The sequence below is a fragment of the Myxocyprinus asiaticus genome, chromosome 31 (assembly GCF_019703515.2).
Source record: "Myxocyprinus asiaticus isolate MX2 ecotype Aquarium Trade chromosome 31, UBuf_Myxa_2, whole genome shotgun sequence".
NCBI classification, from domain to species: domain Eukaryota; kingdom Metazoa; phylum Chordata; class Actinopteri; order Cypriniformes; family Catostomidae; genus Myxocyprinus; species Myxocyprinus asiaticus.
Window position 1 is genome coordinate 3181191 of NC_059374.1, and position 24880 is coordinate 3206070.

At 37.6% G+C, this 24880-nt stretch overlaps 1 protein-coding gene across 1 annotated transcript; it reads left to right on the forward strand.

Annotated features, from left to right (window-relative positions):
• The first annotated feature begins 6559 nt into the window (after window positions 1–6559).
• Window positions 6560–24816, forward strand: ftr86 (finTRIM family, member 86). The gene is made up of 9 exons (XM_051665663.1): window positions 6560–7139; window positions 9837–9932; window positions 10016–10249; window positions 11364–11508; window positions 12968–13054; window positions 13158–13271; window positions 14668–14733; window positions 18470–18672; window positions 23532–24816. Exons 1-9 carry the CDS (start codon window positions 6618–6620, stop codon window positions 23865–23867), a joined length of 1803 nt encoding a protein of 600 aa, XP_051521623.1. The 5' UTR covers window positions 6560–6617; the 3' UTR covers window positions 23868–24816.
• The last annotated feature ends 64 nt before the right edge of the window (window positions 24817–24880 follow it).

The following is a 24880-nucleotide window of genomic DNA, read 5'->3' on the forward strand; positions in this document are numbered from 1 at the left end:
TTCGCAAATTAACGGCACAGTTCTGCAGAATTAGCTGCAAAATAGAGTATTTTGGTGAGGCTTGCTTCTGTGTCACATTTGTTCAATTTAATTAACTTTAGTTCAGTGACCACTTCTGGAAATGTCACTAGGTGGCGACAAATGAGCATCTTTATGTGGTATGATCAAGTCATTGAATCATTTTGAGTTGTTCACGACTGAAATCTGCCAAGAGACTTTAGTGTTTAAGCACTCCTTCAGTTTGAGCATTGTTTTTCATCCAAAAAGACAATAATAGTGAGTTTTAATAATGTTCTTCTCCATTTAAAACTTGCATGACTACAAATCTACTGACTTGAATTATAAACACAAAGCAGATCTACGGTGTCATTTTCCTACAGATTTAAACTGCTGAGCATGACTTATCAGAAAAGAGGACAATAATAGCCTAATAATAGTTTCAATTTTTTTCTTTTTTTTTTTTTTTCCATCACTGTAAAGCACATTTCACATGAGTCGAGGCGTCAACGCACCATTCAACGCCAGTGTCAAGCGCTGCATTGCCCTCCACGTGACAGGCGTTGCAGAAAGCATCATGGAGGGGCGATTTTATGAGTTTGCCACGCAAGAAAGCGGGAGATGTGCACAAACTTTGAAAACATGTATTTGGAAGAGAGGGCGGGGAAATGGCTGTTGCTTTGATAGCAGAAAGTAATAAGGACTCGTTTAGGTCTAAGCGTTTTCTTGGTGAATTTTAAATGTTCAATAACTGGGGTCTCTGATATTTGTAAACAAGGTAATACTTAAAAGAACATTTCAATATCTCTTCACAAATTGAGTTTTTAAATATTTCTTGTTGCTTTGTACTCTCACAGACATTATTTGTGAAGCAAAAATGTGTGTGAACACTTTAGTGTAAAGTGGTGTCACTTCATGGACTTCAAAGTGTTCGGCAGCGCTAATGCGAGTCATGTGAAAGCTCCTTAAAGTGAGTGTTTTTATACGTTAACACATTTATCATAGCGCTTCCCTTTTTCTCTCCTTGATGAACAACAAAGACGAAAGATCCCGAAGTGAACAAACGTTCAGGTGGTCGATGCATGTACCAGGTCATTCAGCTCGTTTACAAATGAGAAGTTTCACGAGTGTCTCTTCGGAGTTCAAGCTCCATTCCTGTCACACACCGATTCACTGTGCATGCACTGCTGTAGCCAAGTGCACGATTGGGTACAGCTACGGCCAATCGAGCGATCTGCCTCATTAGGACTGCGGTTGCCAAGAATGCGATTTGACTACTGCTGTAATCAATCAAGCGGGAGTCCGACCCCTGAATTTTTTTTTATGCATGCGTTTATTTTGTGAAATTGATCATTTTCCACGGCACACCTGACAATCTTTCATGGCACACAAGTGTGCCACGGCACAGTGGTTGGGGAAACACTGCTCTAGTTTAAAGGGCTGTAACAAAGTGATCAGGTGATCTGTGTTTAAAAGCTGATGGGAAAAAAAAAGTTGTCTCTTTGACCTGTAAGGTGGGAAATCCTTTGCCTAACAGTTGTAGAATTCTGATTTCTCCTGTTCATTTTAATCGGTGTGGTCCGTCTCTGCTAAACAGTCTCTTGCAGAAAGGTGTGTGGTGTTTTTTTTTTTTTTATCCATTCTGGAACTTCCACCAGACTAGCTGTTGATTTTAGCCATGACCCCACGGCTTTCCAAAACGGTGCACTCCAAAGATGAGTGTGCACAAACACACAAGACTTGTGTTGGAGCAGATGGAGGGTCCCCTTGAGCGGTTCCGTGGGAGCAGGACATCATACCGGCACTTTATAGGAGCATATATGGGCTGCCCAGTGAATGCGCTTAATCGACAGGCAGAAAGTCTTCTAACTTGCTAAACAATCTGACTGCAGCCCACGTACATAGTTTACAGAGCCTAGAGCTGTTACAGAGACGGGTGTGAAATTTCATGGCACCTATTTCAATGACTGGTAATAGAGGCATTTTAATTTGTATTTATTCCATCCTTCATAAGTTTCTCAATCTACCTTTTTTTTTTTTTTTAAACTCGTGCTAGACTGTTGCTCTGATTTTGTGAAATTTTGCATGTATCATGTAGAGACCCTATGACAAAGTTATACAGAATTGATTCATCATTGTTTAGAAACAGACTTAAACTGTATAACTCCCTATTTTATTTTTTTTCCACTTGACTCAGGACATTATAGCCCATATTGTTGTGAATATATTAGCATAAAAGTTAAAGTGTGTATTCTAGGGCCACTTGGGGTCGAAAGGGTATGTGTGTGTACCTGAGTGGTGGCGGCATTTGGGACCATCATACCAAACAGACTCTTACACGCTGGGTTTCAACCATAGATATACATACAGTATGTAATACCTTTTTTATTAGCAGCTGTTCCAATGGACCATGATACGCAGTGGTGGAAAGTGTATTTAAAAAAAAAAACAAGTACTGCTACTGAAGAAATAATTCACTTGAGTAGAAGTATTGAGAACTTATGATGAGTAAGAGTAAATGAGTGGTTTGCTGAAACTACTCAAGTAATTACAAGTTACTTTGACAATTATATTACATATATTAGTATGTAATCTTCCATTTTTAGAACACAAAGATATTTTTGTTCTTGAGAGAAATTGGTGCTTCCTTTCACCAAGGGTGCATTAAATTGATCAAAATACTAAAATCATTCATTGCAAATTATTACGGTTTGAAAGTTTAAGTGGTATTTATAAAAAAACAAAAACAAATATTTACCCATTATGCCAAACCTATACTGTCACCTATTCCTTACAAAAGCAATCGAAAGTGCTAATTTGGTACTTAACAAGAAAATCTTCTTCGAACAATTGAAAATGGTTGCGCTACCATGCAGAAATCACAATACTGTGAGGTACTGACTTCTTACAAGTTGCTTTTACACTTGCAAGTCACATTTTGGTTTTAAAAATGGGCAGAAAGAATAATTTCTCCTGAAATTCTATTTTCTCCTAAAGTCTATAGTCTATTGAGAGATGAAGGATATTCCATGCATTCCTGTTTTGAAAAAAAAAATCTATAACCAGGACAGAGAGGGAAGTGGATGGCCAGATGCACAACAAAAAGACAAGAAAATCAAAGTCTCTAGTTTGAGAAACAGAGTCCTCACAGGTCCTAAACTAGCAGCTTCTAAATGCCAAAGACCTGCATTGCTACAAGAGGATTTTTGGACAAACAGAACATTTTAAGAGTACATTTATTTAAATAGAAGTAGCCATTTGTAACATTCTAAATCATCTCTAAACTACATGATGTGCATTGTTACTGAAACATTCCTATTTCAGATTTATTCTCATTCATGTAGGTATTTTGGTTAAGTTAACATACTGCACAAAACTAATAATACATTATCATAGCGGAGGTAGTAAATACTATTGCAGCAATTATCCAGATATGGAATTCTTTAGCAAACTGTTATTAACTTCTACATACCAACTGAATAAATAAGGCAAAAATTAACATTTCACACAGTGTTTAGTGAGATATGATTGATTCAAACACTAAAAGTGGTTGTTTTGAATATGTATTTTATTACAGTTGTAGTAATAAAGTCTTAACAATATGGTTATTTAACATATTGAGAGATTAAGTAAATTGTAGCATTTGGTTATTATGTTTTGTGTTTTTTTTTTTTTCTCATACCTTTCTATATAACATCCATCCCTTGTGCACTTTTGGCCTCTAGCAGGTGAGGCTTTTCAGACAGATAAACGGCAGCACAGGGCAGGGAAGTATAGTACAGCACCGTGAGCGAGAGTGCTACCTGCTAGGACAGTTACGGAATTAATGCGCGAGTACAATATTGAACTGTTGGGATTGATAGAAGCGGAGAGCCATTCTGTGCATGCGATGGAATGAGGAAACGGATAGCGAGGGGAAAAAAAATAATGTTCAGTGAGAAGTCAAAAGAAGATCGCAATGTTTGTAATTGTAACTATATCAGATATTAATAAAACACGGGAACTCGTTGCATGGGCATTTTCTTGCCTCCATATTTTGAAGTCTGGGGATATTTGTCTATTTTGGTGGCATTTTTGCCCCGTGTCCCTGTTAATTTCCGACACTTGGCATTGTATCTTTCTAAGGTATTTAAAAGGTTTTTTTTTTTTTTTTTGACTAGTAGCAAGTAAACAGGATATCCCCACACATGTCAAACTACATTGTGTTAATGTTTGACAGTTAAAACATTGCCTACCTTAAAAACAAGTGAAGTTTGATCAATGGTTAAACGTGTGCAGACGGTTCCCTTGTACCTGAATGAACGGCTCCTTTCCAGAATAAAATATGCAGAATATTACAGTTATTATATAGTGACAGGGCAGAAAGTCTTTAAGCTAGAGAGGACACCGGCAGCAGTTTATGCAAGCTGCTGTGCTCATGATGCTGTCCCCTGCATTAGTTTTTTTTAACTGATTTAGTGCTCATAACTTGCCAATTTCGTCTTCCCAAAAAAACACACCAAAAATGCAGTTTTTTTTTTTTTTGTGGTGAAAAATAGTTGAATACTTCCCCCCCTTTTTTTTTTTAACCAACTCAAGTAAAAATACTGTTATTTATACTTAAAGTAGAACATTTAAAAAAATGTACTTAAGTAGTGTAACGACTAGTTGCAATTTATTACTTTCCACCTCTGGGGATACATTGGCGCGTCCGCCATATTGGAACGGTCAGGAGCCGTTTGTCAGCACATAAACGTATACAATCTGGAGTCTTTTCCGGCCAAATTCCAAATTAAACTGAATACTGGTAAAATACTCTTATAAATGTCGATAATCGGAGCACTGTCAATTGTAAGGTCATATTACTACACATAGTAAGTTAAAGTCATCTACAAATGAATATATCATGGCAAACAAAAATTGGTGAAATTGGCACTCAGTCAATTCATTACTTGATGAACTGTTTCCAGACACAAGCAGTTTATGCAGCGGTCTGAGGCTTCTTCTCTATTCACTTGCATTCAAATAGCTCTCCTTGTTGACCGTTCCAAGATGTCACAGTTGACGTATCCTTACCAGCCGAATAAGGCATATACTTATATCTATCGTTTCAACACCTTCAGTGCTTGAACAGCTAAAAAATTGTAGCATTGTAGCCCATTTAAAATTTGACAAATCGACTGACAAGGATAATGTAATCGGCTGGTAGAACGCAATTCAAAATCTTCAATCTCTAATGAATCCCCCAGTAGTGCAAATGAATAGTCATCTAATGTCAGATTGTCATTAAGATTGCAAAAGTGCCCGCCCAATTTTTCAGCTGTCTGGGTATCGGAATTTTTTTTTTTTTTTTTTTTTTCCCATTCATTTCTTCCATAGCCTTTTTATAAAATCCTTCATAAGAGTTGTGAGCCATGAACCAAACCAACCACCTGAGGAGAATCACGACATCACAAACTTTGTTTTAAGGCAAAAAAGTATTTGAAAATCAGACAAAGACAAGGGTACAAGACTGCGTACTTGCCATCTTTCATGAGGGCACAAACTACAATCCCATAAAGCATTGCGAATGATGTCACTGAATAAAAAAATTATGGGAATATATAAAACTATTTTAGGTTGTTGATAAGTATAGAAACAATATATTTAGCGTTTATTGCAAAATATCCTGATATGTACAAATATAAGTAGTTTAAGGGTGTAGGGAGACCGACTCTATTACATCATTCACAGTGCATTATGGGAGAGGGCGGTCGCTCCAAGGCATGTTTCATTGGCTGTGGTTCTATGATTGGTGGATCTTTCTCTGCTGTACCTTGGGTAATGTAGTTGGTTACCATGAATTACACTATCAAACACTATTTTTAAATGAAATTGAGATGACGCAGATGGATGGCTTCAACGAAAGCATATATTATCGATGAACAACCTCGTAGCTCACGGTAGGTCTGTCTTTAAAGTTTTAGAAGTTATCGTTGAAAATCAATTCGTTTATGGGATAAATAAATGGGATTTTTACTTCCACATAGTTGTGCTCCTTTCAAATAAATTTTTTTTTTTTTGTACCAGGTACAAATAAAACAATTTGATTTGTTGATTTAATCATTTAGATCATCAAGCAGAAAATGGAATGAATTCCAAAGGCACAGTTGGAGCCACATTCTCACTGGTCAACAGATGCCAATGTAAGAGTGCCAGTCAAGTTACAAAGTTACAAGTTTCTCAACTTTTGGTCGCATGACAGAGTGACACTTTTGAATACCCATGTACATCCTTGTATTGCACCATCCCCATTGAAATCAATTGATTCACAGGATTCTCTGACGTAGTTTAAACTAGTGCGTAGGCACCCTTAGTAAAATTGCATTTAGAAACCTCCAGTCTCTAACAGGACAGACAGGTCTCTCCACCTTCCTTTAATTCTTTTCTACCTGTGTCACTTTGGCCATGGAAAACTTGAGGTGGTTCTTAAGATTCATAATCAAGGACTTTCCAAGGAACCTGCAATACCAGTTTAAACCACGCCTGTTTTGGTTTTTAAGGGAGACGTAAGTGCAGTATTTGGATTCAGCTACTACAAAGGGAGCCGGTCTTTAATCTTCTAGAAAACTTGGACTGTCGATCTACCTACATCTGAAATTATGGCTACATCTGCATGGTCTCCAGAAGCCTTTGCTTGCCCGATATGTTTGGAAATACTGAAAGACCCCGCTACACTTCCATGTGGACATACCTACTGTCTCCTCTGCATCCAGAAGCACTGGGATCAGACAGCAACTAAAGACTCCTATGAATGTCCTCAATGCAGACAACATTTTAAACCAAGGCCCAACCTGGCCAGAAGCAACGTTCTCATGGAGGCTATAGAGAAACTGAGATTGAGTGAACAGGATGGGCCAAACTCTTCTTTGTATCAGTCTATCACCTCATCTCCAGCTATGCAGCCCTCTACTGATTTAGCAGGATCTTCTGAGATTCCTGCATCCCAGAGTGGCCTGTATCCCGCTCTCCCCTCGAGCTCACCGCAGCTGTGTCCGTTGCATCAGCAGGTGTTGGAGCTTTACTGCTGCGATGATAAAGATTGCATTTGTGATGAGTGTAGCCTGCTTGGACATAAAGGTCATCAGGTGGTCCGTCCAGATGAAGAAAGACAAAAGATTCAGGTATGTTACTGCATTTGAACATTTACATTTGGGTGATTCTCAAGAACATGCCTTGGTCATATTTTACATCAATATCAAAATAAATAAAACTGTAATTTTGCTTAAATTTTAAAGGTCCTAAATTAGATTTTCTTCTGCAAAATCTTTCAACTTATGCAAATACTTTTACAAAATAACCACTTTTGGTTCACCATTTCCTGTTCATTTTAATCACATTTGGCATTTCATAACATCTTAAGTAATCTGTAAACAAATGAATTAATTGTTTTTAGATCAGTCATTGTGAACCCACTTTGGACATTCTTCATAACAAATCTATTCCCCCCACTTAAAGGAATATTCCGGGTTCAATACAAGTTAAGCTAAATCGACAGCATTTGTGGCATAATATTGATTACCACAACCTTACTATTTCAACTTATTCATTCTTCCTTCAAAAAAAAGCTAAAATCTTGGTTACAGTGTTAGGGGCCTGGGTAGCTCAGTGGTAAAGACGCTGGCTACCACCCCTGGAGTTTGCTAGTTCAAAAGGGTGTGCTGGTTGCAAGGGAGGGTAGAGTCACATGGGGTAACCTCCTCGTGGTCGCTATAATGTGGTTCGTTCTCGGTGGGGTGCATGGTGAGTTGAGCGTGGTTGCCGCGGTGGATGGTGTGAAGCCTCCACACGTGCTATGTCTCTGTGGCAACGCGCTCAACAAGCCACGTGATCAGATTGACTGTCTCAGACACGGAGGCTACTGGGATTCGTCTTCCACCACCCGGACTGAGGCGAATCACTATGCAACCAAGAGGACTTAAAGCACATTGGGAATTGGGCATTCCAAACTGGGAGAAAAGGGGAATCAAATAAAATCTGTGTTGCAGTGAATACACACAATAAGCCTCATTCATGAAACATTAGTGGAACAAATTTGTGTGTAAATAGTTCATAAAGCACGTTCTGACACACATTCTCGGATTCATGAACGTTTTTGAATTTTCTAAATGTTAGTTGGTACGAACGAAATGCATACCTGCTCCCGACCACGTGTAAATCGTGCGTAAAACGTCCGAATGTGTGTTCTTTCAGGCAAACTGCCATGACTACATTTTGTTAGAAGTTAAATGAGTCATGAAAAAATTTACTAATAATTAAATAAGTGAGAATAACCATTAAAAAAATAACAGATTAGTAAAAAAAAAAAAAAAATGCTTTTTAAACCATAGCCTATACATATTTAGAAACCTTTCCTCTTGAATTTATTTTTTCAAAGTACTGTATATCGTTTTTTTCTCATCTCTTCTTATCGTTTTTTCAGCAGAAGTGCTTTATTTCTCAAACATTAATGCCTTCTAATGTGACTTATGAGCTCTATAATTTAGGTTTCATAATTTAGTATAGGCATCGGTAAATCTGGTTCAGTTTATAATGTATGGTCAATGCTAATGCTGTTAAACCCATAAATACTGTCCCGTTGTATTGTGTAAGCACCTGTCCACACTGTCTTATAGCTTGCAAATCTGTAATATCTTACGTTTTGGTCAAAGATCTCCTTCAGGCATTCTATTAATTTCTCTGAAGATTTTCGGTTGCAAGTTTATCACTGTTACCATCATGATTTACCCAAGAAAATTCATGAACGATACTGGTGCTGTGAACTGAACCAGAGAAGGTTAATGGTGGTGGACATCCTCCTCTTGGCATGAACTGAACATTTTTTTTTACACTAATGACAAACCATTATGAACTGTTTGATTCACAAAGCATCATATGACAATTGAGATGCTATATGTAAATGCACTTCATTCATAAAATTGATTTTAATTACTGTTCTGCATAGATGTTAAATGCATTTTACTAGCGAGTTTTGAGCCTTCCTTATATGGTGTTTTCATGGGCATGGATTTTGATAACTGTGAATGAACGTGCACACGCTGCCTCTTTACAAATGTTTGGAATTCACTAACACACGTTTAACTAACAAATCAGGACAGTACGAAGCATATGTGAATCTGGAAGGTTTTTGGGAAGGTCCATTTTACACGCAAATTATTCCGAATTTACTCATATTTTTACGAAAGTTTCATGTATGAGGCACTTACAATGGAAGTGAATGGGGCCAGTTGTATACCTTAAAATACTCACTGTTTCAAAAGTATAGGCACAAGATGTGAAAAATATACATGTACATGTTAACATGATTTTAGTGTGATAAAATGGCTACTAACCTTTTCTGTGTAAAATTATATCTAGTAATAGAACTTTGACTGCGTAATGCCGTAAACCCTAAAATGACCGAAAAAATAAATAATATAAAAATGCACAAAAAGGATTTAACAGAAGAATTAATGTAAGCTTTTATAAAATTATGCTTCACATTTCTACCTTTTAAACCCATCAAAAATTGGCCCCATTAACTTCTGTTGTAGGTGCCTCACTGTAACTTTTTATTATTTTTTTAAAAAGAGGCGAAATATTTTTTGTGATAATCAACATTATGCTACATAAGCTGCAAATTAAGGTAACCTGTATTGAACCCAATATATTCTTTTGAGAAAAACACTGTTTTAAAGGGGCCTTAGCTCCTGCTACATTGGGCTTATATCCCAGATACTATCCTTTTACTTATTGGACACCTTGAAATCAAAAAATATTTTGTTTCAAAATAAATGTCCTCTGCTTTGGTACATTGACTCTATATATCTGTGATTACACAGCAAGAGCTGATACAGGTGAATGCTCAGGTACACAGGAGCATTGCAGAAAGAGAGAACGTCATTAAAAGACTTCCCCACGTCTCTCAGGAACACAAGGTAAGAAGACTGCTTGGAAATATTTAATCATGGGTAAATTTGATCATCCTCTTAAGAATGGTTTATGAATTTGTCACTTCTAGAGCTCAGTGCAGAAGCTGATGATGGACAGTCAGATGATCTTTGCTGATATTTTGAGGAGCATTGAGCTCAGCCGCTCTCAGGTGCTTGAGCTTCTTCAGGCACATGAGAGTTCTTCCTGTTGCCACATAGAGGCCCAAAGCTGCAAACTACAACAAGAGATCATCCAACTACACAAAAAACAAGAAGAACTTAAGAAACTAGATGACATTCAGGATCCCATTAGTTTTTTCAATGTAAGTTCCTCTTTTCATTATGCAAGCATCAATAGTTCAGGCTTATAACACAGGTCTACACCATGTAAATGATGGTCTACACCGTCTACACGAGAAGCAGCTTTCTGGTCTCTTGCCTACAATGTAAATTTTCTTTTCTAACTATATGCTGCAGCCAGTGTTAAAGGTCCACTCAGTAATTTTATTTTCTCATTTAAAAAGTGTTTCTTCTAAAGAAATTAAGTTATTTTGAAAAATATGTATACAGTCATGGCCACTCATTTAGAGTTAAGTCATATCAGTAACCTTACAAAAGCTGTTTTATTCTACATGGAGAAGGGGCACCTCATGGGGGCAGCCATGTTAGAATCACATGACCATCTGAATACTGCTCACTCAGTCTGTTACTGCCCTTTTATTGGACACACATTCATGGATTAAATTAATCATGTTTTACTGTGCCCAGTGGATTTCTACAATGGCATTGGAAGCTGAAAACTAATGTGTTTGGATGTAGCATCCAGGCCACTAGGTGTCAGTGTAAGCCACTTTGACATAAAAAAAATAAAAAATAAAAAAAAGGGAAAATTAAAGGTGTACTTTTATTTTATTCAGCATTTTTGCCTTTTGACTTAAATGTCCTTTTTAAAATGAATGAATATGACATGATTACATTGTCAATTTGACTAATTTTAGTCAGCAAAAAGTTGGCAATAATATGCAAAATGTCAAACATGCCAGACTATAACAATAAGTAGCACACACACAAAATAATGTATGTGCTACTTACAATTACTTAAAGATAAACCATTAGAAAACTGTCCTGAAAACTTGCACTTCTGAAATAATAGCATATAATGAATATACTGAAGTGTTAGGTATGTTTTAGAAGTTACTCTGTTGTGAATTTCTCATTTAGAGAAATGACGCATTCTGACTAGCTTGTAACTTGGCTGGCTTTATTGTCCGTGCATATGTAAGTCATAATATGTATATATGAGGGTGAGTAAATGAGAGAATTTTCATTTTTGGGTGAACTATTCCTTTAAAATATGCACTGCATGACTAGATTTACTGTACATAAATAGGCTGTAAGAATGCAACTGTTGTATTGATTCAGTCTTAACTTCTGCAGACGTTCAGAGCTGTGGATTCTATGGAGCAGACTGAAATGTTTATGCCAGAGTCTGTGGTACCTGGGGTCAAATCCGCTTTGGAGTCATTCAGACAGGAGTTGGATAATCTCACCAAAACCAACCTGGCTAATATCTTTAGAGTTGGTGAGTAATGTTTTAGCTGAGCCGCACTGCCCACTTGCAAAATCATCAATATTATACATTCTTATAAAAGTTCTTAGAGTAATGGGAGTATATTCAGTAACAATATTCCTTGTGCCAATCTTAAAATAATAGTTCAGCAAAAAATAATTATGGCATTTACTCATGTCCAAATATGTTCCAAATTCCTCTCTTCTGTGGAACATAAGACATTTTGCAGAATGTTTGAGGGGCTTTTTTCAATAGAATCAAAATGGATGTTGATTCACAGTCACTGGAGGATGGAAGTTATTTTCTGAGAAAGTTATGCATTCCATTGCAATAGTTTGTAGTAAAACCATATTTTTTCAAAGTCTTTTCATATTTGGAAACTACTATTCATGTCTGGACAGAATATGCCAAGTAGACACGGATTAGTTTGAACTATATACACTAAATAATCCTACAGTTTAATACAGTAGTGAAGGGGAGCTGTAGCGTAATTGTGAAGCTCATAAGGCCCATTTAACCTACATTTTATACTTATCCCCCATATTTTTATTTATTTTTTAAATAAAGAAATTAGTCAGATTTTAATAAAGAATCATTAAACTTAATAAAGTGGGCCAGGACAACCTTATTCTTGGTATACTACCTCCATTACTAAGAAAGAAATTCAGAGTAATTACTATTGCAACTATTAAAGCAAATTACAAAGATAAATGAAGTTCAGATAAACTCTGAATGGGGTGAACTTATAGGTTCTTTGAACTCGTTATCCGTTTGGCAATCAGCTTGCTCATGTGATATATCAAGACAGTCGGCTCACATGGTGTATACTGATGGGTCCTATGATGCCAACTTGCATACTCTCTCTTTGCCTAACATTTAAGTTTGCCAAGTTTGCATGGAAGTCGGTTTCACTGCAGCACACTGCAAGAGTTTTCTCTGAATATTTTATTTGCTCAGGTGGTTGCTGGGGCTTTTTCTTCTATCAGCTTGCATAGTAAGCTTTGATTTTAGTTATGACACACAGATGTGTGTCTTTATCGAGGTAAGCCATAGCCTTTATTTATTTAAACTAATGACCCAAGATAACAATGTGTGCCAGTGCCTGATTTGGCTAAGTCACTAATTAAACTATGGGCTTTACAGGTCCATATACACAGTAGGAGTAAAAATCACATTAATTTTTTCCATATACTAATTGATTTTTAACAATAGCTTAAACCTTTAAAGACCGACCTACTGTTGGATGATTGAACACTCGATTTGTGAACTATTACTTAAACATAGACCTAAAACTTGAAACTTTAACATTTACATGAAAGAATGTGAGGAGAGTAATAATTATTTGTTTTTGGGTCAGCTAACCCTTTTGGAATGATAATCCAGTAGTTGGTTTTTCAGATTGTGTCCTCTTGCTAAAATGCTAAGGTACTGTGTCAACAGACGTCCTTTACAATCTCATGTTATCTTGTAGTGAATGATGCAGCTGCATTGGCACAAACATCCATTAAGGCGCATGATGGTGTCATTTCCAACTCGCAGATGCCCTCACAAAACCCAGGCAAGCACAGATTACCCTCATGGTTCATTTTTAAAGCAGTTTTAATGTATGATGAACTCCTGTCACTAGACTATCACTTTTTTAAAATCTGTTTTCTTCCCAGCTACACAAGTAAAGTCTGACTGTCCTAAAGCAGATGTTAAACCCAAAGTCAAAGCTTCCTCTCTGGCAACACGAGAACATTGCAAAGAGCAGGGTAGTTCATCTGTGAATCCAGGTAAAATGCATCTCAATTCAATTAAAAACCTACAACAAAATGAATTCTTATAAAGTGGCACCAAATGATTGTTGTAGGGGTCTTTACAATGATGTCCTGTGGGTACCTGAGAGGTTTGGTGACCAAACCAACTTCAAGTAAAAAAAAAACAAAAAAGCATGTTTAACTAATTTTAATGATAAATGACATTAGTTGTAGATTGATTATTGACGTACAGCAGGGTTGCAGAAAATATATCGGACTATAGAGTTTAGGACAATGTTAGGGGAACGTGCTCTAAACCTAAAGGGAATGTTCCATTTTCGTTCCTGGAGCGTTCTGGGAACCAAAAATGGTTAGCTAGGGATAATCTTAAAGGGTTAGTTCACCCAAGAATGAAAATTCTCATTTACTCACCGTCATGCCATCTAAGATGTGTATGACTTACTCTCTGCTGCTGAACACAAAGATTTTTAGAAGAATCTCAGCTCTGTAGGTCCATACAATGCAAGTGAATGGTGATCAGACCTTTTTGAAGCTCCAAAAAAGCAGATAAAATCTGCTTCACAATCCTTCACACTCCAGTTTAATCAATGTCTTCTGAAGCGATCCAGTTGGTGTTAGATGAGAAAATATATTAACTTTCACTGTACATCTTGTCATTGCAGTCTCTAGGCATGATCATGACCTTTTTCAAGCTTGACCTTTATGAATAACCAAAAGAGTTAAAGAAAAATAAAAATAAAAATAAAAAATAAAAAAAGAAATTGGGCATTCACAGCCACAGTGGCTGGTGGGCAACAAATTTATATTTTCTTTTTACCCCAGTGATTGCTATGAAAACAGCATCTTTATTTTCCTGCTCCAGTTTTCCTTTGCTCCACCGCTGAACTATCAGCATCACTAAAGAAATTATATTTGACCAAAGTTATGAGATTGCAGTCTGAACTGAATGACATAAAAATAAGCGTGCACCATGAAATAACACCAAAAAAAGCGCACCTTTCTATTGTGTTCACTGGCTGTACTCCACTACAAACACAGTGACTGGTTTAGTCTGTTTCATGACTAAATGACTCTTATGAGTGGGGTACATTTAAAACAGTGATTCACCAACTCACGAGTTTTGAATCAGTTTGAATCCTTCAGTGAATTAAGGCAGAATGAATGTGATGTTTTGCAAGTTTCTCTCAGTCATGTCGAAATATTGTGTACAAAGTTAATAAAATATATATGATAAAATTGTTAAAGATAATTAACTTTGTTTAAATACTCCCCTGGTTTAAATCCTGCATGGGGTGGCTCCTGCAAATTCATAGATTTGCAGCGTTTATCATATGTTACCTACTTCACTCCATAACTGCATCTATATTTATTATTTTATTATTGTTTAAACAACTTTCTTGTGTCTCTACAGTGGAGGGATCGGTGTCCTGTTGTCTGTCTAATCCAGCACCTAAAACCAGAGAGGAAATGCTGAAATGTGAGCTTGTTTATACTTGCCAATCATGAGTGTGTGTCTGTGAGTGTGTGTGTCTGTGTCTGTGTGAAATATAGTGGCAAGAAAGTATGTGAACCCTTTAGAATTACCTGAATTTTATGTAGAAATTTGCTCTTTTCGTTTAAGTTACAATAATGAACACAATCTGTTTTAACATAACACACAAATTATTAAAATATTGTATTGTTCTTGTACATATTGAATACATTTAAACATTCAGTGTAGGTTGGAAAATGTATGTGAACCCCTAGGCTAATGACATTAATTAGACTCAAACCTGGCATCCAATTAATGAAACAAGATTGAGGTGTGGGAAAAATAGATTTTAAAAACCTTTTATAGAATTCCTTACACATTTCTCACCATGGAAATAGCCATAGAAGCTGGCATGGCGTTAAAAACAAACAAACATTGAGGTGTGGGTTACAGATACTTTGACTTCTAAAAAGCACTCGCACATTGAGTTTGTTCTTCACAGGAAGCATCTGCTGATATGGACCATGCCTCGCAAAAAAAGAGATCTCCGAAGACCTACAATCAAGCATGGTTGCTTTGCATGAAGCTGGAAAGGGTTACAAAGTTATCTCGAAGAGCTTCGGTATTCATCTGTCCACAATTTAGACAAACTGTTCATAAATGGAGACTATTTATTACTGTGGCTACTCTCCCTAGAAGTGGCCATCCAGCTAAGATGACTCAAAGGACACACTGCAGAATGCTCAATGAGGTTAAAGAACCCTAGAGTGACAAAGACTTGAAGGAATCATTGGAACTGGTTAACATCTCTGTTCATGAGTTTACTATACAGAAATCATTAAAACAGGCATGGTGTCCACGGCAGGACACCACGAAGGAAGCAGCTGCTTTCTAACAAAAACATTGCTGCGTGTCTGAAGTTTGCCAAAGACCACCTTGACACTCCACACTGCTGCTGATAAAATGTTTTGTAAACTGATTAAGGTTGAATTGTTGGGAAGAACACACAGCACTAAGTATGGCATAAAAAGGGCACTGCATACAAACATGAAAACATCATCCCAATTGTGGAGTACTGTGGAAGGAGCATCATGATTTGGGGCTGCTTTGAGGCCTGGACAACTTGTCATCATCGGGGGGGGGGTGGGGGGTGTTACAGATACTTTGACTTCTAAAAAGCACTCGCACATTGAGTTTGTTCTTCACAAGAAGCATCTGCTGATATGGACCATGCCTCGCAAAAAAAGAGATCTCCGAAGACCTACAATCAAGCATGGTTGCTTTGCATGAAGCTGGAAAGGGTTACAAAGTTATCTCGAAGAGCTTCGGTATTCATCTGTCCACAATTTAAACAAACTGTTCATAAATGGAGACTATTTATTACTGTGGCTACTCTCCCTAGAAGTGGCCATCCAGCTAAGATGACTCAAAGGACACACTGCAGAATGCTCAATGAGGTTAAAGAACCCTAGAGTGACAAAGACTTGAAGGAATCATTGGAACTGGTTAACATCTCTGTTCATGAGTTTACTATACAGAAATCATTAAACAGGCATGGTGTCCACGGCAGGACACCACGAAGGAAGCAGCTGCTTTCTAACAAAAACATTGCTGCGTGTCTGAAGTTTGCCAAAGACCACCTTGACACTCCACACTGCTGCTGATAAAATGTTTTGTAAACTGATTAAGGTTGAATTGTTGGGAAGAACACACAGCACTAAGTATGGCATAAAAAGGGCACTGCATACAAACATGAAAACATCATCCCAATTGTGGAGTACTGTGGAAGGAGCATCATGATTTGGGGCTGCTTTGAGGCCTGGACAACTTGTCATCATCGGGGGGGGGGGTGTTACAGATACTTTGACTTCTAAAAAGCACTCGCACATTGAGTTTGTTCTTCACAAGAAGCATCTGCTGATATGGACCATGCCTCGCAAAAAAAGAGATCTCCGAAGACCTACAATCAAGCATGGTTGCTTTGCATGAAGCTGGAAAGGGTTACAAAGTTATCTCGAAGAGCTTCGGTATTCATCTGTCCACAATTTAAACAAACTGTTCATAAATGGAGACTATTTATTACTGTGGCTACTCTCCCTAGAAGTGGCCATCCAGCTAAGATGACTCAAAGGACACACTGCAGAATGCTCAATGAGGTTAAAGAACCCTAGAGTGACAAAGACTTGAAGGAATCATTGGAACTGGTTAACATCTCTGTTCATGAGTTTACTATACGGAAATCATTAAACAGGCATGGTGTCCACGGCAGGACACCACGAAGGAAGCAGCTGCTTTCTAACAAAAACATTGCTGCGTGTCTGAAGTTTGCCAAAGACCACCTTGACACTCCACACTGCTGCTGATAAAATGTTTTGTAAACTGATTAAGGTTGAATTGTTGGGAAGAACACACAGCACTAAGTATGGCATAAAAAGGGCACTGCATACAAACATGAAAACATCATCCCAATTGTGGAGTACTGTGGAGGGAGCATCATGATTTGGGGCTGCTTTGAGGCCTGGACAACTTGTCATCATCGGGGGGGGGAATGAATTCCCAAGTTTATCCAGATATATTACAGCAGGGGTCGGCAAACTTTTTGATGTGGACTGCCACTTTTTATTTTCCTGGTCAATGGCTGTTTGTGTTTTCTCTCTTAATCATTTAATGTAATTGAGTGTGACCATGGTTTAAGGAGGGTGTACCTGTATGCTGGGTTGGAAATGTCAAGGATTAATAGTGGTGTTTTCCTTTTACTACATGTGTTCTGAAAGCAAAACAAACTAATGAAACCTGACCGACGCAAAGCAGGCATATTGACTCGAATTAACCGAAAGTGAAACGCTGTCTGCTCATGATGCATGAATGTCTTGCACACGCTGCATCAGTCTGTTGGGTATACTGCAGTCTCGTCACATTTTAACTTTGTTTAGCCTCCCATTCAGCTGATGAAAACGCGCTGTGTGATCATGAGGAAAGATTACGTCAAGTTGTAGATTGGAATGCAGGTGCGAAATTTATAAAATAAAAGTCTACTACTCTCTCGCCATTGCTGGCGTGCCAGTGATTACCCCTCTGTGTGCCATAGGTTGCCGACCCCTGTCCTACAGGATAATGTCAGGGTGACTGTGCGTCACCTGAAGCTCAGTAGAAGTTGGGTGATGCAGCAGGACAATGACTCTAAACACTGAAGTAAATCCACTACACCATGGCTTAAAACAAACAAACAAACAAACAAAAAAAAAACACCTGGAGTGTCCCAGTATGAGCCCAGGCCTAAACCCAATAGAGATGCTGTGGAATGACCTCGAGAGCCGTTCACACCAGACATGCTAAGAATATGGCTGAGCTGAAGTAGTTCTGTAAGGAAGAATGGTCCAAAATTCCTTCTGAACGTTGTGCAGGTCTAATCCGCAGCTACTGGAAACACTTTGAGGTTATTGCTGCCAAGGATCATCCAGTTACTAAATCCAAGGTTTCACTTGTTTAATGGGTTGTGTTCAATAAAGACATGAAAGATTATCAATGTTTTTGTGCTGTTAGCTTAAACACATTGTGTTTGTCTATACTTGTGACTTAATAAAGATGAGATCATATTTTATGGCCAATTAATGCAAAAAACCAGCTAATTCCAAAGGGTTCACATACTTTTTCCACTATGTATATTAATAATAATAATTTCTTCAGAATTTGTATTTTTAAATATGACATTTAATGTTTGACTGTGTGGGTTTTCTTTCAGACCGAATTGAGCCTACACTAGATTACAACACTGCTTTCCGTCAAATTCGTTTGTCTGATGGATATCGCAAAGCAACACTGTGTGCAGAGAACCAGAATTACCCTGAGCATCATGAGCGCTTCACCTTCTGGAGGCAGGTCATGTGTGTGGAGGCGCTGGCTGGAAGTCCGTACTACTGGGAAGTGGAGTGGACTGGACAGAGGGTACAATACTATTGAGTTTTTCACCACCTTTCACAAAAGCCTGTGTCATGTAGTACAAATTATCAGTAGGAACTAAGTATTTGTTACTCAAAGCAGTTTGAAATGTGATTTTTATTAAATCTGCCTAAAGGTGCAATCAGTCAGGACTGTTAAATGAATACCTCAAATACTTAAACTTTATTCACTTATAGACAATTGAAGCAATCTGTTGGTGTTGTGGGTATGGTTCTGTTCTGGGGAAACTCAATGCCAATCCATTGAGGCATGCATGGACAGAGCAGGGAGTGCACCAAATAAACTCCCCACAGGGGTAACGGAACAGATCCAGCAGAAAAATGTCAACACTGTACCATTTTCTTTAAACATTCTGACAGTGCAACATGGTACAATACTTCATTGCATAATGGATTAAATGGCACTGAATAGAACTTCAAGTACTGTGTCTAGTTGGAAAATCTAGAGCAAGGCTAAACACATTGAAGATAGGAATTCCAACTGATAATCAATTGTCTTAGAGCACAGAACAAGAAGACAGATGTAGAGGAAAAACTAAAAGGCAAAGCTGCCATACAAGATGTGGAGCTGGGGATGGTGGAGGATGTTAAGTGCAGCTTGCGTCAATGCAATGGAAAGGCAGATAAAACAATGAATAAATGGAGGACTTAAAGAACCGCTCTGATTTGTAGTGGTAGACATCATGATCAGCTGAGCATCAGTTGATTGCAGCTTGACTAATATCACCTGCCTGAACTGACGCTACATTTGATTTCACTCTAGAATTTGTTTCATTCATACACATGTGAAAGTGGCAGCCTTTCTAGGTACATAAAGGGTAATGTAAATTAATGTTATGTTCCCGAGGATGGAAGACAACGGCTTTTCCACCATTGGGCTGAACGGTTACCTTGCTGAATCGTGCTTTGTCATACCTCAAATGTGAATTTTGAAGCCACCGTTTTTTTGAAGAATTTGTTTCGAACAAGTTGCTCCATAAATACCACAGCAGTTTTCATTTTGTCAGGTATCGACACTTACATGTTGTTGTGGTTGTAGTCCTTATTTAGCAACTTGTTAGCAACTTTATTTATTTTTTTTAAACATTGCAGCTTCAAAATTCTCGTTTGAGGTACAGTATGACTGTGTAATTTATGTTGTAGTACAAAACGTTCAAGTTTTGCATTTTGCAATCGCAAGAATTAATGCAAATTCAACAAATCTCTGCATTTGCGGTAGCTTGCAATTCTTTATACCCTTACGAAAGAGTTCATGGCAAATTTGCCACAAATTCACCACTGATAATTTTCACATGCAAATGAGGTTTTGTGTGGTGAAGAGCTGCAAACTTCTGGCAAACATGTGACTAATCAAAAGCTCATTTGCATGTGAAAATAACGAGTGGCAAATTTGCAGTAAGTTTGCGGCTAGTTTTTTTTGGTAAGAGTAATTTCAGCAATTTTTCCACATGAACCGTGAATCTGAGATTATCAGATGGCTTTTCTCCACATTTGACAGCGGCAAAACAAAATGGTTGAAAAGCTTGACACTGTTTAGATGTATCCAACTAAACAGCTGCCATTCTATCATCTCCACTTCACAGATACAGCAGTGATCGACCCTGCACCTCAGACCGCACTTAGATGCTCCTGAAGAGCGTGTGAATATTAAATGCTACCTGTGATGTACGTAATTTGTCTACGGTCCTGTGAATAATTAGACTAGGATTTTGATAGTGACCGTAAAGCTCTCTAGTTTTACTTTAACATTCGTGTAATGGCAAATGTTCTTGGTCGTTTATTGTAGGTCTACACTAAAGTTTACTTTCATTGTGTAAGGCCGGAAATTTTAATATAAAGAGTCTTCCGTTGAACTTGTAGCATACCTCTTAAAGGTGCACTCAGTATCTTTTGTTCTTTGTGTCAATTTGGACTTACACTGACACCTAGCGGCTTGGATGCAGCATAATTTAAAATCAATAGTTTTCAGTTTCGGATGATATTGTAGAAATGTAGTATTCACAGTCAGCCATGATTGCTTTAATCAATGAGTGAAAGTGTCCAATAACAGGACGGTTACTGAGATTAAGCGAGTAGTATTCGGCTGGTCATGTGATTCTAACATGGCAGCCCCCATATGTGGACCCTCACCATGTAGAATAAAACAGCTTTTACAGAGTGACTGTGCAAATTTATATGTATGGTATTTGTGTAAATTTTTAATTTTTTTCTTTTTTTTTTTTTTGTAGAACATCTCTAAATGTTTTTTCTCTGACATTTTTCTTAAGATGCAACACATGATTTTTTTTTTTTTTTGCTTGCTAGCTAACAATTAGCATGCAGTACCAACCTCAGCCACCAGGTGCCACTATCAGTAAGCATGAAATCTTATGCTTACAAGATGATGGATGACAGCTGTGGTACTTGATCTGTTGATTCATAGTTGTATAATACTCTAACAAGAATAATCTTAAGTAAAGAAATATAAATTTCTGCATAATACTTTAACTTCTCTTACAAAAAATCTAAATTTGCTGCAGACTTGCCACTCATTATTTTGGACAATTGCAAAGTTCCGCCAAAACTTGTGGAAAATTGTCCATTGTTGCCAAAGGTTTGCCGGAGGTTCACCACTACCGGCAAAGAGCTGAAAACTTCTGGCAAACTCTTTTTTTTTTTTTTTTTTTTTTGTAAGGGAAGTTAAAGGATTATGCAGAGCTGTTTGAGGAAACGGTGTACGCTTCGTTTTAAAACAATGTCCAGCTATCTGGTTGATCTTTTTGCAGTGCTTTTTTAAAAAGCTCGTTTTCGCACAGTTGTTACGGAACCACTAGCACCCATGATATGATCTGCTCTGCTCCAATCTACTGCATCTCTGGTGCGTGCGCTATGGAGAAATTCAAACAGTAGCCCTTACATTATATGTAAGAGACGCAAATTTCTCAATGCTTTCCCTCATTTCATCCCTTTAATCACAGAACTGAAAACACAGCAAGAGGTGCCACAGTCAAAGATATCTGTCATGTTTACATGGGGCTTAAAAATGAAAATGCCATATGAAACATTTGTAACCTGAGGTATATTCATTTAATTGTAGTATTTCATGTATTAGTAGACTCTGGCAAAACATTCTTGTTAATCTTAATCAATGAAAGAAACATACCATGTTTGAGTATTATACAACTATAAATCAACAGATCAAGTACCACCAGGGCCGTAGCTAAGATTTCTGGGCCCCCTGACTGTATATTGTTCTGGGCCCTTTACCTATTCAAAAATGCAGTTTTGAATTTGTTGCGGGCACCCCTGGACCTTTGGGCCCCTAGAATCTTTACCACCTTTCACCCCACTAGCTACGGCCCTGAGTACCACAGCTGTCATCCATCACCTTGTCAACATAGGATTCCATGCTTACTGATAGTGGCTCCTGGTTGTCGAGGTTGGTACCGCATGCTGATTGTTAGCCAGCAAGCCAAAAAAAAAAAAAAAAAAACTTTCCTCTAGATGCAACACATGAGGTTTTGAGAGAGAGAGAGAGAGAGAGAGAGAGAGAGAGAGAGAGAGAGAGAGAGAAAATATTTTTTTATAGGACAGGCTCAGGATGGCACTAGACACCTAAATTAAAACTTTTTTTTTTGTTCCTGCGGTTCAGGGCTTCCTTTTTAATGCACAAATATTTACAAGTAAATGCACTTAAACCACCATTGACATAAATTGCACCAAAACACACTTTTACACTGCAAAACAACACAAAAAATGGCCCGGCAATTTGAGACAATCCACAGCAAATTCAGTTGTTTTGGGCTGCAATAATCAGAAAAAGTGCCACGAAATCCTGATGGGATAATGTTTACCACAGACCTTATTTTACTTATACATTTAAAAACCTCATTAAAAGGTGAGGTAACCGCACCACCACGAGGACCTACTAAGTAGTGGGAATTGGGCATTCCAAATTGGAAGAAAAGGGGATACAAATGGGAAAAAAAGAAAATAATCACGTACAGTACCTTTTTAAATAATTAAAATGCTTAAAATCTAGTGTGACTGCACTTTTAAAGGGATAGTTCACCCAAAAATGAAAATTCTGTCATTTACTCACCCTCATGCCATCCCAGATGTGTATGACTTTCTTCAGCAGAAGACAAATTTAAAAATATCTCTGCTCAGTAGGTCCTTATAATGGTTGTGGATGGTAACACGATTTTTGATGCTCCAAATATTACAGACAGTCAGCATTAACATCATCCACCGACTCCAGTGGTTAAATGAATGTCTTACTATGTACTTTTCAACTATAAATAATCACTTCCATTAAGCAGCGGTATGCACATTCACGAGAGGTCTGAGGTCACGCAGTCTCTCGTTTGATGTACTGGTGTTGGCAGATGGAACGGTCAACAAATTGAAGCAAATTTGAACAAAGATGTCAGAAGATTTTGATTTAAGAGGAGATACAAGTTTTTGCACAGCCATATTTATTTGAACATGAGTATTCTGACCAGGAGCACAGGGAGATGATTTTTGGTGCATCAAAAATTGTGTTACCATCCACATCCATTATAAGGACCTACTGAGCCGAGATATTTTTCTTCAAGCGTGTTCTGCTGATGAAAGGAAGTCATATACATCTGGGATGGCATGAGGGTGGGTAAATGATGAGAGAATTTTAATTTTTGGGTGAACTATCCCTTTAAGTTTGAGATCAGTTGGAGAACAAATTAAAGTTCTTTAAGTGTGCATAATTTCGACGCATCCACAAATATTAGTGATGGTGGTGTCAATTCTGTCTTGTTTGTTTATCATAGGGTCAACTTTTTTTTCTGTTTCATGAAAGTATACCACTGATTCAATTGCCATCTTCAGGTGACCATCGGTGTGGCGTATAAAGACATGGCACGCTCCGCAGCCAATGACAGCACCAGACTGGGTCACAACACACAGTCCTGGAGTCTGTACTGGTCTGGCAAAGCATTCTCTTTGTGGCATGCTGGGAAAGAAACTGCACTGGCAGGTCCAAAAGCCAGACGCATTGGGGTGTACCTGGACCAGCAGACGGGTGTACTGGCATTTTACAGAGTCTCCCATAATCAGGCCCAGGAAATATGTTGTGTTCATACACATTTTGATGGACCGCTCTTCCCCAGTTTCCGCTTTTGGTCTGGAGTCGGTTCATCCATCACTATCTGTAAGCTCCACTAAAGACATTTGAATGATTGTCAGAAGTCCACCTCTGGAAGTTAAATTCAGACAGGGAAAAATAACTGAAGATAACCTAAGTAAAGATACATGAAGAATATCAGCTGTTGAGAATACACTTCTATTGTAATCTAAAATAATTATTATATCCAGTAATATCTCACGCCATGTTAATGATTAGCATTCTGTATACTTCTCATTACAATGTTTCACTTTTTTATAACAATTTAAAAAACTTCTGTGTGTATATATAGTAATAAAATCGTGTGCTTTGCATTTAGTATTTTAAGTTTTACTGTAAGAGGCAATATTTGCCCCCTGGATTTCATTTTCATGAGCAGTTCACCTTTTATGAGGGCATGTTCTTGTTCTGACTGTTTAATACATAAACTTTGTCTCATCCATTCATCATATGTTCATTTAATCAGTTCATTCATATAAAGATTCTCAATGTTGAGAATTTATTACCTCTTACGCTAAGAATTAAATCAACTCATTTATGCCATAATAGGTATAACTAGGCATATCAAAGAATATTAAGAAATATATAAGATGTTACACATAAAAAAACAGAAGACATTGTCCCCGCATTTTTAATTTTGGGGCTTTTTTTTTCTTTCTTTTTTTTAAGGAGGGGAGTGTAGTTTTCTTTCACAAAAGATACAAATGGATGAGAAGGTACTAAAAGAAATCTCCCATAAATTCACTATTTGACCAGACCAAGCAAATACAGGTGGACACAAGTTGTCATGAATGACTCCTAAAACTAAAGCCCAAAGTATTTACCTTATTTGCAACGCGGTTCCATTTCCGGCAAAACCACAGGATGAACAGCAGAATTATATGCTAATGTAGGACCATTTTCTAACATCTGCATTGAAAGTAAATCTTTCACTTGTTGCTGTGTGTTGTATCGAAGAGACTATAATAAAAAAAAATGTGTCTTTACCGAGAGCAAGTCAGTGCAGTATTTTATAGCATTCATTCTGTAAGTACCAGGGAGGGACCAAGTCATT